This window comes from Gavialis gangeticus, unplaced genomic scaffold (assembly GCF_001723915.1).
Source record: "Gavialis gangeticus isolate Ggan-Ray unplaced genomic scaffold, GavGan_comp1, whole genome shotgun sequence".
NCBI classification, from domain to species: Eukaryota; Metazoa; Chordata; order Crocodylia; family Gavialidae; genus Gavialis; species Gavialis gangeticus.
Genome location: NW_017728996.1, coordinates 5,424,356 through 5,437,151, shown reverse-complemented (window position 1 = coordinate 5,437,151; position 12,796 = coordinate 5,424,356). Strand labels below are relative to the sequence as shown.

Here is a 12,796-nt window from a genome sequence, read left to right as displayed (position 1 = left end):
CTTCCCTAGCCCCAGCCCCCGGCCCACTCGCTCCCTCCCTCCCTCCCTGCCATGGGAACGGATCCCTATTTGTTAACCTTTATACAAATACAGGCAGTTTTGTTTGACCCTAAAGCTTACAGTAATTATCAAATAACTGTGTCTTCTGAAGAGGTTTTTTCAGGGCCCAGTTTTGACATAGTAGTAGTCATGGAAATGCTTGGCCTCTAAATTCACAAAATATGCAAATATAAAATGAGTAAAGCAGAATAAATATAAATACCTTCAGAAACTGGTTGGTTTGTGGTAGAACAAGTCTCCAAGGCCTTGTAATACCAACTTTCCACCTAACAAAATTGACATCATATTAATAATGGTGATTTAGCTTTAAATATATTTAGTCTTACAGCAATAACTGCATTTGAGCTTTAGCCTGTTACATTTTTGGATTTTTCATTTTTTTATGTTGCCAATCAGAGTGTATTGTATATTTAAAACAAAACTTTGTCTGTAAAGATTAAAAGACCATTTAACACTGGAAAATTTATATTTTGGGTTTTGTGGTCACCAAAGGCTGGGGGAGGTGGGGAGGGCATTTGTTTCATTTGGAAAGCTCTTAATCATCCCAGACAGCCATAGTGAAGGAGCAGTAATCCAAGATTAGCTTTCATTTATGTGAGGTTGACACATTGCTGAATTAAATACATAGGTACACTATTGTAATCCAAGGATCAGGGGTGGATCCAGAGGGGGTTTATCCTCATTTAATCTCCCTGGGTATTGCCTGCCAGCCCAGGAGCAGGGAGGGGAATCTGTTGCCACTGTCAATGTCTCCAACCAAATCTGGCTCCCCATGCAGCCTCTCCTTGGCCCTGCTGGAGGGGGCAGAAATGGCAGCAGGTGGGTCCAGGGACAGAAGTAGGGAGGGCTCTGGCACACCCCATCCTGCAGGTCAGCCAGAGATAGTGGCACAGCAGATAGGGGAACGGACTTGGACATGTGATTTAGTACAGAGGGAAGGGAAGGGTGTGAATTCTTATCTGATTAGAAATGTAAAAGTCCCTGGCTGCTGTTCCTGAGGTGTGGTCTGCAATGGGGGTGGGGGATCAAATGTAATGTAACTGATATGATATCAGACTCAGTGTAGGTTTTGACCAGAAATTAAAAATAAAAACTGAGTTAATGATTAACCTCACCTGTCGTAGATTTGGAAATCCATTTGCACTTATGATTTTCTTGTAGTACTGAACAGATGCCTTTGGGTGTCGAGGTTTGTTTTTATTCTGAAAATCAACATGGTAGAATCCAAATCTCTCAGAGAAACCTTTATTCCATTCAAATTTATCCAGTAGAGACCAGGCAGTATACCCATTAACATTAACTCCGTCATTGATCGCTGAAAATAGATTTAAAATGTTTTGTTAAATTTGAAGTGCTGTTTAACAAACATGGTACTAATCAATCATACCCTGTTTTATACCAAAAAAAGGATGGAAAAAAGTGGCAGGATAAAATTTTTAAAGGTCTTAAGTCTATCTGAAAGTTAATGGGACTTAGGCAATTTGGATAACGTTATCCTTAGTCTAGATCAGGGGTGTTAAAACTCACTTCCTGCCCTGGGCTGAATGCAGAGGGGGCTGCTTGTGGGCTGGATCCAGTCCAGAGCTCCAGTGCAGAGCATGGGGTGGCTGCAGGAGCAGTGGTGGCTCTGACTGTTGGTCATGTGTCACATGCCCCATGCTGGAGTTGAAACTGCTGCCCAACGTGTGTTTTATGTCAGGACTGTGGCTCTGGCATGGAACACAGTAAGGGTGCTGATGGTAGTGGCATGACAGCTGATAAAGCTGTTACAATATTAAACACAATGTACTTTAGAGGAGTAAAAGTTTAGAATATAAAAATATTAGAAAGCAAGTTTAATTGTGCTTTAAGCTATTATTTAAAGTTCACCTTTCAGCATCTCATTAATATACCCTTTCAGATATTCCATTCTCCATTCGTCACATAGTTGAATACAGTATATCTTTTCAGAAACCCCATTCTCTGTCACGTAAATCAGAGGGTTCCCATAATGTATCTGCAAACACAGATACACATTGACATTGAAAAGTTGTACTTCATACAACCAGAATTAATTTTATTTTTCTAAAACACTACATTTCTAGCAAACTGCTTCTAATTTTACATATTCAGCACAGTTACTTTTAGAGAACAGTATAGTCACACATTTAAAATTAACACTTCTTATTACAGCATTGCATACAGATACCAATTAGCATTATGGCCCTTTCCAAAGATAGGTACATGGCAAGGAACAAGGCTCCTACATTCTGGTAAAAATGCTGGAGGTCTTGGATTTTTGCAGTTGACCATGAAAAAATGTTTTATACTCTTGTCTAAAACAAAATTAATTCCTTTTAAAGAAGGCTTAGTCTAAAATTACCTTAGCAAAGTTGAGTAACCTTCTAAAACCCCAGGGCACAGAGTATAACCATTTGGATCCTGGGTTTGGCCACTTTGGGTCTACCAGTTCCTGCAAATCACGATCGGTGTAGTAACTGGGCCCTTGCAGGGAGGGATAATTCTTCCGAGTAATGTAGCGAGTAGTAAAGTGACCTATTCCCAGGAAATCTGATGTGCCTTTAATATAGCTTTTCTCTTGTGCTGAGAAGATTGGTAATCTTGTCAAGCCCAAGCCTTGCTGGGCACTCTTTCTACCTATCAAATAATTTAAAAAAAGGAGAGCTGTTATATGATGGTAACAGTGTCTTTCATGCCACTGAATTGTTCTGCTTTTCTTTACCACACCACCAACACAACTAAACTTTCCTAGCTTGAAAGACTGATCTTGGATGACTGCTTTCTTTTCTAACACAAGGATCTGCCTCTTTTCCAGTTACATGAAGCAAATTAAGACTGAGAAGATAGTCGTTTAAGCCGGGATTTTCAAAGAAGCCTCAGAAATTCTGAGTTGGGTACCTGAAATTCACTGTCTCCTTTGAAAAACTCAGTCAATAAAGCACAGGACAAGGAGTCAGGTACTTTGCTGCTTTCCTTGGGCACATCACTTCCCTACTTCCTTCTATTTTCCTATTTGATTAATAGGAATAATCATACTTTGGCGAGCAAGGACTATTGGATCCTTACAATTTTTAAAATTAAAAATACCCCAAAACCATATAATCAACTTTGACTAATTTTTTCCATCATAATAAATTGCAACAGTATTCAAGCTATTAATTAGTCAGTATGCCTTACCTATATACTCTTTCATAACTTCTGGATAGTCTCCTCTGTAAATAGGATTTGCAAACCATCCCAAATAAAACTGAACATATCTCTCAGCAGCATCTATGTCATCTTGGTTACTTAGATCCATAGGTTCACCCCAGGCACTTGTTAAAGAAATTCCAACCATCCCTTCAAGTAAAAAGTGACAGTTCTGCAGTCGGGCATAATCTTTTAAATCCTTGTTACAAATAGAGACATAATTTCACACGTGCTTATTACCTTGCTGCTCCCTGCGCCATGTCTTATCATAAGAATGCCAGACCTTTGCATGAGTCTGTAAGTAAAAGAACACACATGCATTATATCACACACACACACACACAAGCATACTGTACAGAAATCAGTACCAAAAACCAATGAAGAACTGAGGGGAAACCTGTCACACTAATGCTTGTCTGAGAATTTATTACATTAGGATTTTCAAAACTTTTTTTTCTCTTCCTTATGGAAGCTTTTCTGTAGAAAGTCTACAGCACCAGTACAAAGATTCTTCGCAACCTCTTGACAGCTTTGTGAGGGTGACACACCCCAGTTCAAGGAGTCTGTGCGTGTGTCTGTATCTCAGTTAAATTCTGGAAAACTCTCTCATTTTAGTGAAATCCTGGTACAACTGAAGTCAGTTGTAAAATTCCCATTCACTTTGATAGGGTAGGGTTTCACCTATTTAATTTTAGAAGTTGCCTTAATATGGCCTTTTTGGATCAATTTTGCCATATTTAAAATAATAATTTAAAAAAAATCTCAAATGTTGCAGAAGAGTGCTATATAATGCAGCCACTACAATGTCTTTATTTATTGTTTTCAATGCCAGTAGTTTATAGTTTAGATTTAATTACTGGATGCTTTTAAATATGCTATTCAGAAATTCATAGTTTTTTAGCAGATGTTTTCCTGGGGAGGGAAGGGGAGAGATAGTTTCATAGTTGCTAGGGTTGGAAGGGACCTGAGCAGATCATCAAGTCTGACCCCCTGCCATGGCAGGAAAGAGTACTGGGGTCAAACGACCCCAGCAAGGTGATTGTCTAGCCTTGTCTTAAAGACCCCCAAGGTAGGAGCCAGCACCACTTCTCTTGGAAGTTGGTTCCAGATCCTAGCCGCCCTGACCGGGAAGTAGCACCTCCTGATGTCTAGTCTGAATCTCCCCTCTGCCAGCTTGTGACCGTTATTTCTAGTCACTCCTGGCAGTGCTCGGGGGAACAGGGACTCCCCCAGTGCCTGCTGGTCCCCTCTGACTAGTTTGTAACAGGCCACTAGATCCCCCTCAGCCTTCTCTTGTGAAGGCTGAACAGGTTCAGGTCCCGTCGCCTCTCGTCATAGGGCCTGCCCTGCTGTCCCCTGATCATGCGAGTGGCATCCTCTGGACCCTCTCCATGCTGTCCACATCCCTCTTGAAGTGTGGCGCCTTCAGATGACTGCATGCACATGTCCTGCTTAATTCAGACGTAAAATATTAAATAATAAATGAGGAAACATTTTCTAGTTTTACTTTAATTATGTGATGAGCTGCTTTATATGCCCCAGTTCCACTGAGCTTCAGTCCTGGCGCGTGTTTTCCTGTCTCATAGCCCTCTTCAGCGACAGCCTATAGCAAAAATAATTTTAACTATAGGGTAATTCCAAAAATTTGGGAAACAAAAATGTACATCACTCAAAACAGCGGGAAAGAAGATATCTGTAACTTACCCAAGGGTTACTAAAAGTAATCCAGTATTTCACACGATCACCAAAAGTCTCAAAGCACAGATTTGCATAATCATTAAAGTAATTTATTAGGCTTGCATTCTGCCAGCCCCCATACTTTTCCTGGAGTGCCTGAATAAATAATAATTATAAGGCTTAACATGTATATTCTTTAAAATACAATATACCATTATCGTTGATAAAGTTTATTTGGTATGTAACTTTATACACTGGACAATGACATGTGCTGCAAAGATTTAATTAATCTAATAAGTAGTGTGACTGAGGCAGAGTTCACTATCTCAGGATGAAGATGAAAATGCAACAGATAACAAATCAGTTCTGCCTACATTTGAAAGTATATTGGAATGTTTAAAATTGGTTTGTTTTAGTATTCCAACCATTTCTTATTTATACAAACACATTTCCTACTGGAAATATTGGATTAAACATGAAAAATGTAAATATTCACAGACCTGTGGAAGATCCCAGTGGTAGAGGCTCACAAAAGGGATAATGTTGTTCTCCAGAAGACTATTAATTGTATCATTATAGAATTGTATTCCCATTTCATTTACTTCTTCTGCTGTGAAAACACATATTGAAGAGTTTGTCTGAGTTGTTTTTTGTTGTGGTAGAGCTTGTTTGGAAAATATTTTCAAAAATTATTTTGTAGAACTTAATATATAAACCAGAGGGCAACACTTCGTGCAATTCTGGTCCAGGGCTGGCTAGAGCAGGTGCCAAATCTGGCATGCAGGGGACATGTGGAGCTCCCTGTCCCTCCTGCAGTGTGAACACTGAATTTGGCATGTGAGGGGTCCCAGACTGGTGCCGCACGGAAGCCAGCACTGGCAGCCGGATAATGTGGTTCAACGTGCTAGACCTTATCTTTGACATCCCTCCACTAGCTCAATGGGCTGGTAGGCTCAAAGTGGACCTTTGCTGTGATATAACAGATGGCACTATGAGAACCCATGCAAGCAGAAAAATACTTAACAGTAATGTGTAACACATACAATGTCATGTCTATGACACTCTTAACTGGAGGAAAATAGTTTGTTATCCTTACTTTTAGGTTTCTAGTTAAATGGCTATGCTTACTTTTGATGCCAGTAGGCAGAATGCGAGGCCATGATATGGAGAGCAGATAGTAATGGACTTTCAAATCCTTCAGTAACTGAATGTCATCCTGCAAAAAAGCAAATCCACTTGAAATAACTTTTGGTAATCCCAGAAGAGTAACTCTTCAAACTGCAAATGAAATCCGTGGTAAGAAAAGACTTCAGAATGGAGAAAACTTAAACAAAGAGAAGACTGGCAGAGCACATTATTTTTGGGGCAATCACTTTCTGTATTTCCTTTGACACACCAGTATTAAATGCAACAGATTTTTGCATTCTTGCAACAACAGTGAATTTAGCCCAAAGCTATTTGTATATGTTCATTATGCATCTTAAATCATACCAGAATATAAACTGAGCAAAGCCAGTGTATTTCAAAGTGTTGGAAGTGTTTCTTTGCTCACTGAAGCATCAGGCATTGTGCATTTTCTCAACAGAAGCTATATACTTTGCTTAGTATATATTTTGGTATGTTTTAAAATACATTAAGAATGTATCATATAAATGAATTTGGGTCATATTCACTCTTGATGTAAGACTGTTTTTTCTTTGAAATGGTGATGCTCATTTGTACTCCTATAAAAACATCCTCCACCAGGTTCCGTAAAGAAGCTAAACTTGTGTGTTTTCTCTTATTCTGTTGCCTTGGAAACTTTGAATGTGATGATATTCAATTCAAGATTCACTGAGGAATCAAGCAGAGGAAAAGGCAAGCGTGAGAGAACAAGCTCTCTCACAAAGTGTAGTTGACATTAGTCTTCAAAATGTTTCAACTGACTCTCCTTTTTAAAAGAATAGCAAGGGCTGTGAATAAGAGGAAATAAACTTAATTAACTTCCTTCTGCCTGGGCTAGTGAGTATGTTCATATGATTCAGCTGCAGTTTGGGATGTGGTGGCAGGTTTCATATGTTTGAAACTGTGATCACTGAGAACTACCCACATGTTCAATCCATGGTATATGTTTGAGTACATCTACTTTTGCATACTGATCCTACAAAAGTAGGACAAACAGCTACTTGCACATACAATGAGGCTTGATTTGCATATGTATGTATGGGGGTTTGAGCACTCCCATTTTTGTGGATGTTGTCAGGAGTGAGTCTGCAAAATTGGACTGAAAATTTGGCACCAAAGTAGTAGCTCTTTGCCAGACTACAGAATAATCTAGTCAGATTTATGCCAACACTCTTCAATATAGGGATTTTATACAAGATCAGCTTTAAATACACCACCCAATCATCCCAGTTATGTGCACAAAATGTTATTACTTTGGAATCTATACATTTTTAGTAGTGCCATATTCTGAAGCCTTCCCATTCAGATAGAAATTTGTAATTTCCTCCCCACAGTGACAATTAATTTAATCATTTGGATATCTGTTATTGTATTTATGTTATTTAAAAACTACTGGAAAACTGTACATAATGGTCTTATTCAAAAATTCTCATTTTACTATTTTGCTCTTTTAGATTTAATCCAGTCTCTGTATGAAGTTTTAGAAAAATGCCAATAGTGGTTATCATACCTGTTATAAATAGCTGGGATTACCAACTAGCATGAGACTATACTGAGACAAATATTTTTAAAATAAGATAGAAAGCAATTTAACTGTGTCTGGTGTACAATCTAAAACATCCTGCATATGAACAGTTAATTTACTACTGTTACTGCTTTCCAAAGTTGTGATCACCAAATTTTTAACTATAACTCTATTTTTTAACACTTTGATCCTTTATAAATTCCCTTTTTCCTGCCAGTAAGGTTCTTTACTGTTATTTTTAACTTCCCATTAGCTGTCAATAAAATGACCTACTCTTACTTCAGAATAAGTTAGTTTTAATTTTAATATTTTTTTCAGTTTTTTTGTTAGCAGCTGACTTCATCTCCCCTTATCTCACCTGGATCCAAAATACTCCCTTATCATCTGATAACTGGCAGCAAGTTTAACTGCATATATCTCCAGCACATCCCTCACTGGTAAGAAAAATTCATGGTAAAATAAACTGTCTATCAGTCAAGCAACCTGCTTGCTGAGCCCTATCTCTTGAGTGGAATTGCTATTTAGAGACACTTTTATCAGAGCAAATCTAAAGGAAAATCAAAAGTTTACAAAAAAGCACGAAGGCATAACGTGCCTTTTTTCTGCTAGTCTTGACTAATCTTCCTATACAAAAGCAAAGCTCCAGCCAACGGCAAAGAAGTCATTTACCAGCTACACGTTTACCATTTATTTAGATCCACAGTAAAATCCAGCATCAACATCCTCAACGATTCTAGTGCACACATGCTCAAGATGTTTCATATAAAAAAGTAAACTGAATCTTGTGGCTGTGTGAAACAATGCAATATAAAGTGTCTAAGAAAAATGGGTGGAGAGGTTTGTGTTTTATACAAAATGCCATGTGTGGAGCGTGTAGCTGGGCAGGTGAAAATTAATTTTGTAAAGCTGCCTCAAAAGTTGTGCCAGCTGCAACACTGGATGAATGTCTAACTGCCACAAAAAGTCTTTCTTTAAAGATCAGGGCTGAATACTGGGTAAGCATATATTACTATGAATGGCATTACAAAATATAGCGCAATGTAATGTAATGTGCATTAGTCCATTCATAGCATCTGACAAAGTGGGCTGTAGATTATGAAAGCTCATGGTTCTCTGAACAAGTTGCTTTATAAGGTGCCAAACTGCATAAATATTCAGGAATGGTAAATATGAAAGAGGGATTGTTGCAGACTCAGCAAAAATACCTCTTTGGGAATTATTATTTCATGTAATTATAAACAGGGGATTAAATATTACATTGGGTAATAGGAAACGTGAGTCACACTGTTGTTGGTGATGTTTATATGCTATACCTTCTCTCAGAAAACGAGCGAGAGAACCAAAAGATGGTTCTGTGGTGAGGCTGGATCTGGATTCCTCTCCCTGCTTTGCCACAGATTTCCTGTGTAGCACTGGGCAGTTCATTTACTGTTAGAGTCCCTAAAGGGCTTTGATGCCTAGTAGGGTTTAGCTTTTAGGCACTTGCCCCTGGAAGAGGATCCAGAGGCCTGATGCCCCTGTATAGTACAGTTCTGTGCTTTGGGGTGGGAGTCCAAGCAGGGAGCTGGCAGCAGCTAGCACTCTCAGTGTAGTGCTCCTTGGAGAGAGCTGAGAAGACACAGTGGGCATTTGTATACGTGATGAAAAACTGCCCATTTTTGTGGTTTGTGTCACATATTACATGTATGGGGGGTGCGATTTAAATGAGTTTCTTACGTTGCAAACTAAACCACATCCCCATGTAGTTTAATTTGCGACATAGCTACTTGTAATGTTGCAGCCTTTAATCTGACAGCTCACCTCCTGGCCGCGGGCGAACCTGACTGAAGGCAGAAGCAGCGAGAGGCCCAATCTCTTTTTTTTCCACAGAGCCTGCTCACCCCGCCTGCAGCTGGGGGGCGAGCTGCTGGCAGGGTCCCTGAGCTGTGGGGGTCCTGGTCCTTCCCTCTGTGGTGGCGGCACCCCCCGGGGCCGCCCAGGTGGGCTGCTACTGGGCCAGGGACTGCCCCAGCTTGGAGGCAGCACTCACCAGATCCATCTGTTCCCTGAGCCCGCCTGGGAAGCAGTGCCCTGTGCACTGTCCCCACCGTCCTCTCGCCACTGGGGACTGCCTGGGAAAGGGGAGCCTTTCGCCTGGGGCAGCATGGAAAGGTGGCAGGAGGGTGGCTGGGTGTGCTGTAAGCCAGAGAGGGCAATGGGGAAGCCCAGGTGAGTTCAGGGAAACACTGGATCAGGTGCTTCCAAGCTGGGGCAGCCGCTGGCTTGCTAGCAGCCCTCCTGGGTGGCCCTGGGGGGTGCTGCCATGCAGAGGGAAGGACCAGAGTCCTGTGCAGCTCATGGGTGCTTGGTCCAACAGCAGCTTACCCACCCCCCAGCTAGGGGGGAGGAGGCCAGGCTTTGGGGGTGGAGGGGGGAAGGATCAGGCCCCTCGCTGTAACAGTGACGGAAGCCCCTAGATGGAAACTGTGGGTTCTTAATCCTCACAATTAAAAACCCACCATTTCAATTTAGGGGACTAACCCCTCGTCACGTGTACAAGCACCCAGCGAGGACATGTTTGAAATCCTGCCGCTTCCGTCACCATCCCGGATAGACCTTGTTGACAGCAACAGGAAGGTGCCTCAGCTCACTCATTGTTTGCTGAAGTGTGAGTTCAAAATAAAGTCACTTTGAATCCAATGAGTTTATAGATTGAAGCTAAACATTTTGACTTTTTAAACAAGTTGAGGTTTCCTTTTGGCATTAACAATTCATGAAAATGGAGATAAAACTGTGAACTATTTAAGTATTGCTAGATCTGCATTTTTTTGCAGAACAAAATTTGGCCTAAAATTTCACCTGGCTGTAGTTGCAAACCCCAGTTCATAGCTTCACAGGCCAGGTTATATTCTTAACTACGAATGTCAAGAGCATCAGAATGATACACCTTTCATTTTGCTGCTAATTGGAACTGCATAATAAACTGTTACTAATGGTTGCTGGATACCCATAATATAGAAACAGTATTCTTTCTTTTTTAATCATACCTTCACTCTGTAGTAACTTTCACATGCTGAATCTGCTGTGTCATTTTTGTACACTTTTCCCTTTTTATGAGTAAAAACATCCCAGATACTTGGTCCTTTTCCATCCTCCTCCCAAGCCCCTTCAGTTTGGTAGGCAGAACTGCCGGCACCCCATAAAAAACCTATAGGTAGCAATAAACAAACACACCAATGACAAAGTGGAGACAACTGGTTGTTCAGTGCTTTTCTCCAGTAGGTCACTAATTAATATCCACAAAGTACTTTAAGATACAAATAATTAAAACGTTCTTCTTTTAAAATGTTCCAGATTGAATAAAAAGCTTGTATTTCTGACAGATGAGGCAGTTTTTTCAAAAGACCATATTAAACAGGAAATAAAATGTGGTTTAGAGCACGCAAAAAGCTACCCTCCTTTTGTGACATTCAGATACATCTAGCTGAGCTGGGTGAGTACGAGAGGGATATTTTAAGGTGTAGCCCCATGTTTCTAAATTTGTTGTAAATGATTTATCAAAAGTGATGAGTTCCAGGTTCTGAACCACCCTACCCCTGCCCCTTGCCTGATCCCGTACAGCAGGGGCAACCCTGGGGGTGAAACACTCGAATCAGTATGTACCATTTTGCTCCAGCATGAATATCTACACCCAAGTGCACTCCTGTGGAAAAGAGCAATGGAATACATGAATGTATATTCTGCAAGAGGCTATGGTGACCCTGGAGTTTCACATCTGCCTTCTCCCTCTCCCCCGAAAGGCTTGACACTGTGCTTATGTTTTCCTTCCAAAGGACAATCTTTTACCAAGTTTCTTGTACAAAAACATCAGTGAGACAAAAATACTGTAAACCACAAACAGCTAGAGATGAAAAGTACCAGCTGGGAAAGTGCCATAATAGAAGGAGCCAGGGTTATTCTTTGTCCATTGGAAATCCTCAGCTGCATTCAGACACAGCACCAACGCAGGCACATACCACACTCTCAAAACATTTGTCTTCATCACTAGTTTCTGCACTGCAAAGCGTTCTCTGCTTCAAACGCCCACCTGATAAAACAGGAGAACAATTGCTGAGCTTTACTTCTCAGTCAGAAACATTGGAACGATGAGCTACGTTGTCTGGGTTCGCCCAGTGATACAGCATATGGCATTGCTTACCAGGAACGACTCTCCTTAAATGAAGACATTGTAAGGGAAAGATTTAATTTGCCTTTTATGAATGTCCATTATGTTTCATTTAGTACTATGCTATAGTTTTTACTGTCCTAAAAAAAAAAAAGCTTTTCTGTTGTAGTGGTTTTGGTTTGGATTTGAAACTCCCCTTGCGGTGTCTAATACAAATCTTGTAAAGCGAAAGTGATTCAGCTGTTAGCATGGTCCCTGATGAATGGGAAACAAATTTAATCAGAGCTGAAAAGGCAATTAGATTTATAATTGTTGCAGTTTTAATAATTACAGCTCTTGCGCTGTTGTATGTCCCTTTCAACACAGGGCAACATTGATTTAAACTCCTAGCATTTATATTCTGAAGTTTTTTCCAGCTGTTCAGGGTTCTTGTCTCCTGGCACATGGCGATGCATTGGGGTGCTCAGCTGTGCTGATTTTACCGAAGGCTGCAAACCAGCTTGTTAGAACCTCCTTTTCCCACAAATGTTTAACATTCACTACAAGGTCACCTTTTACATGCCTAACTCTCTCCAGCTGGTGAATGATTCTGGAACAGAAAGTTTGAGGAAAGTCTTTTTTTTGTTTTGTTTAGGGTTTTTCTCTTGAATTTGAGGAAGGTAATAATAAAGTCTAGGTATGAACAATATAATTACACCTTGAGACAGGGCTACCTTTGAAAGGTGCAACATAGCATGGACATAGCCATCAGGGAGATGGTGCATTTGTTTTCTTGATATCATGAATATTTAAAATAGGCAAGGGTTGATGCTCTCTTGGCTTATGCTCTTAAATAGGTAACCATATGGCCACTGCAGGACCAGGACAGGTATGTTTTGCAAAGCAGCTGAGATGGAGGTGGTTATTATGGGCTTCTCCACACCTTGATTCAGTGCTGCCATAGATGACATGTTGTCACATGTTCTCTGCACCAGCTTGTATAAAGCCAGCCTAGAGACCTCTTTTGTAGCATGCAGAAAGCCCAGGTGCCTCTATGC

General features: G+C 40.5%; 1 protein-coding gene across 1 annotated transcript in view; it reads right to left on the bottom strand.

The window, feature by feature from the left end:
* The window catches only part of LCTL (lactase like), a 21,885-nt gene extending 10,249 nt beyond the window's left edge, over positions 1-11,636 (bottom strand). The window contains exons 1-12 of the mRNA XM_019503808.1: positions 11,513-11,636; positions 10,642-10,802; positions 6,055-6,142; positions 5,427-5,536; positions 4,954-5,082; positions 4,757-4,852; positions 3,490-3,544; positions 3,238-3,399; positions 2,423-2,697; positions 1,930-2,056; positions 1,176-1,375; positions 263-326 (exon numbers count right to left, since the gene is read on the bottom strand). Of these exons, the coding sequence (XP_019359353.1) occupies positions 263-326; positions 1,176-1,375; positions 1,930-2,056; positions 2,423-2,697; positions 3,238-3,399; positions 3,490-3,544; positions 4,757-4,852; positions 4,954-5,082; positions 5,427-5,536; positions 6,055-6,142; positions 10,642-10,802; positions 11,513-11,636 (1,591 nt within the window). The remainder of the gene's footprint in view (positions 1-262; positions 327-1,175; positions 1,376-1,929; positions 2,057-2,422; positions 2,698-3,237; positions 3,400-3,489; positions 3,545-4,756; positions 4,853-4,953; positions 5,083-5,426; positions 5,537-6,054; positions 6,143-10,641; positions 10,803-11,512) is intronic.
* Between the last annotated feature and the right edge of the window lie 1,160 nt (positions 11,637-12,796).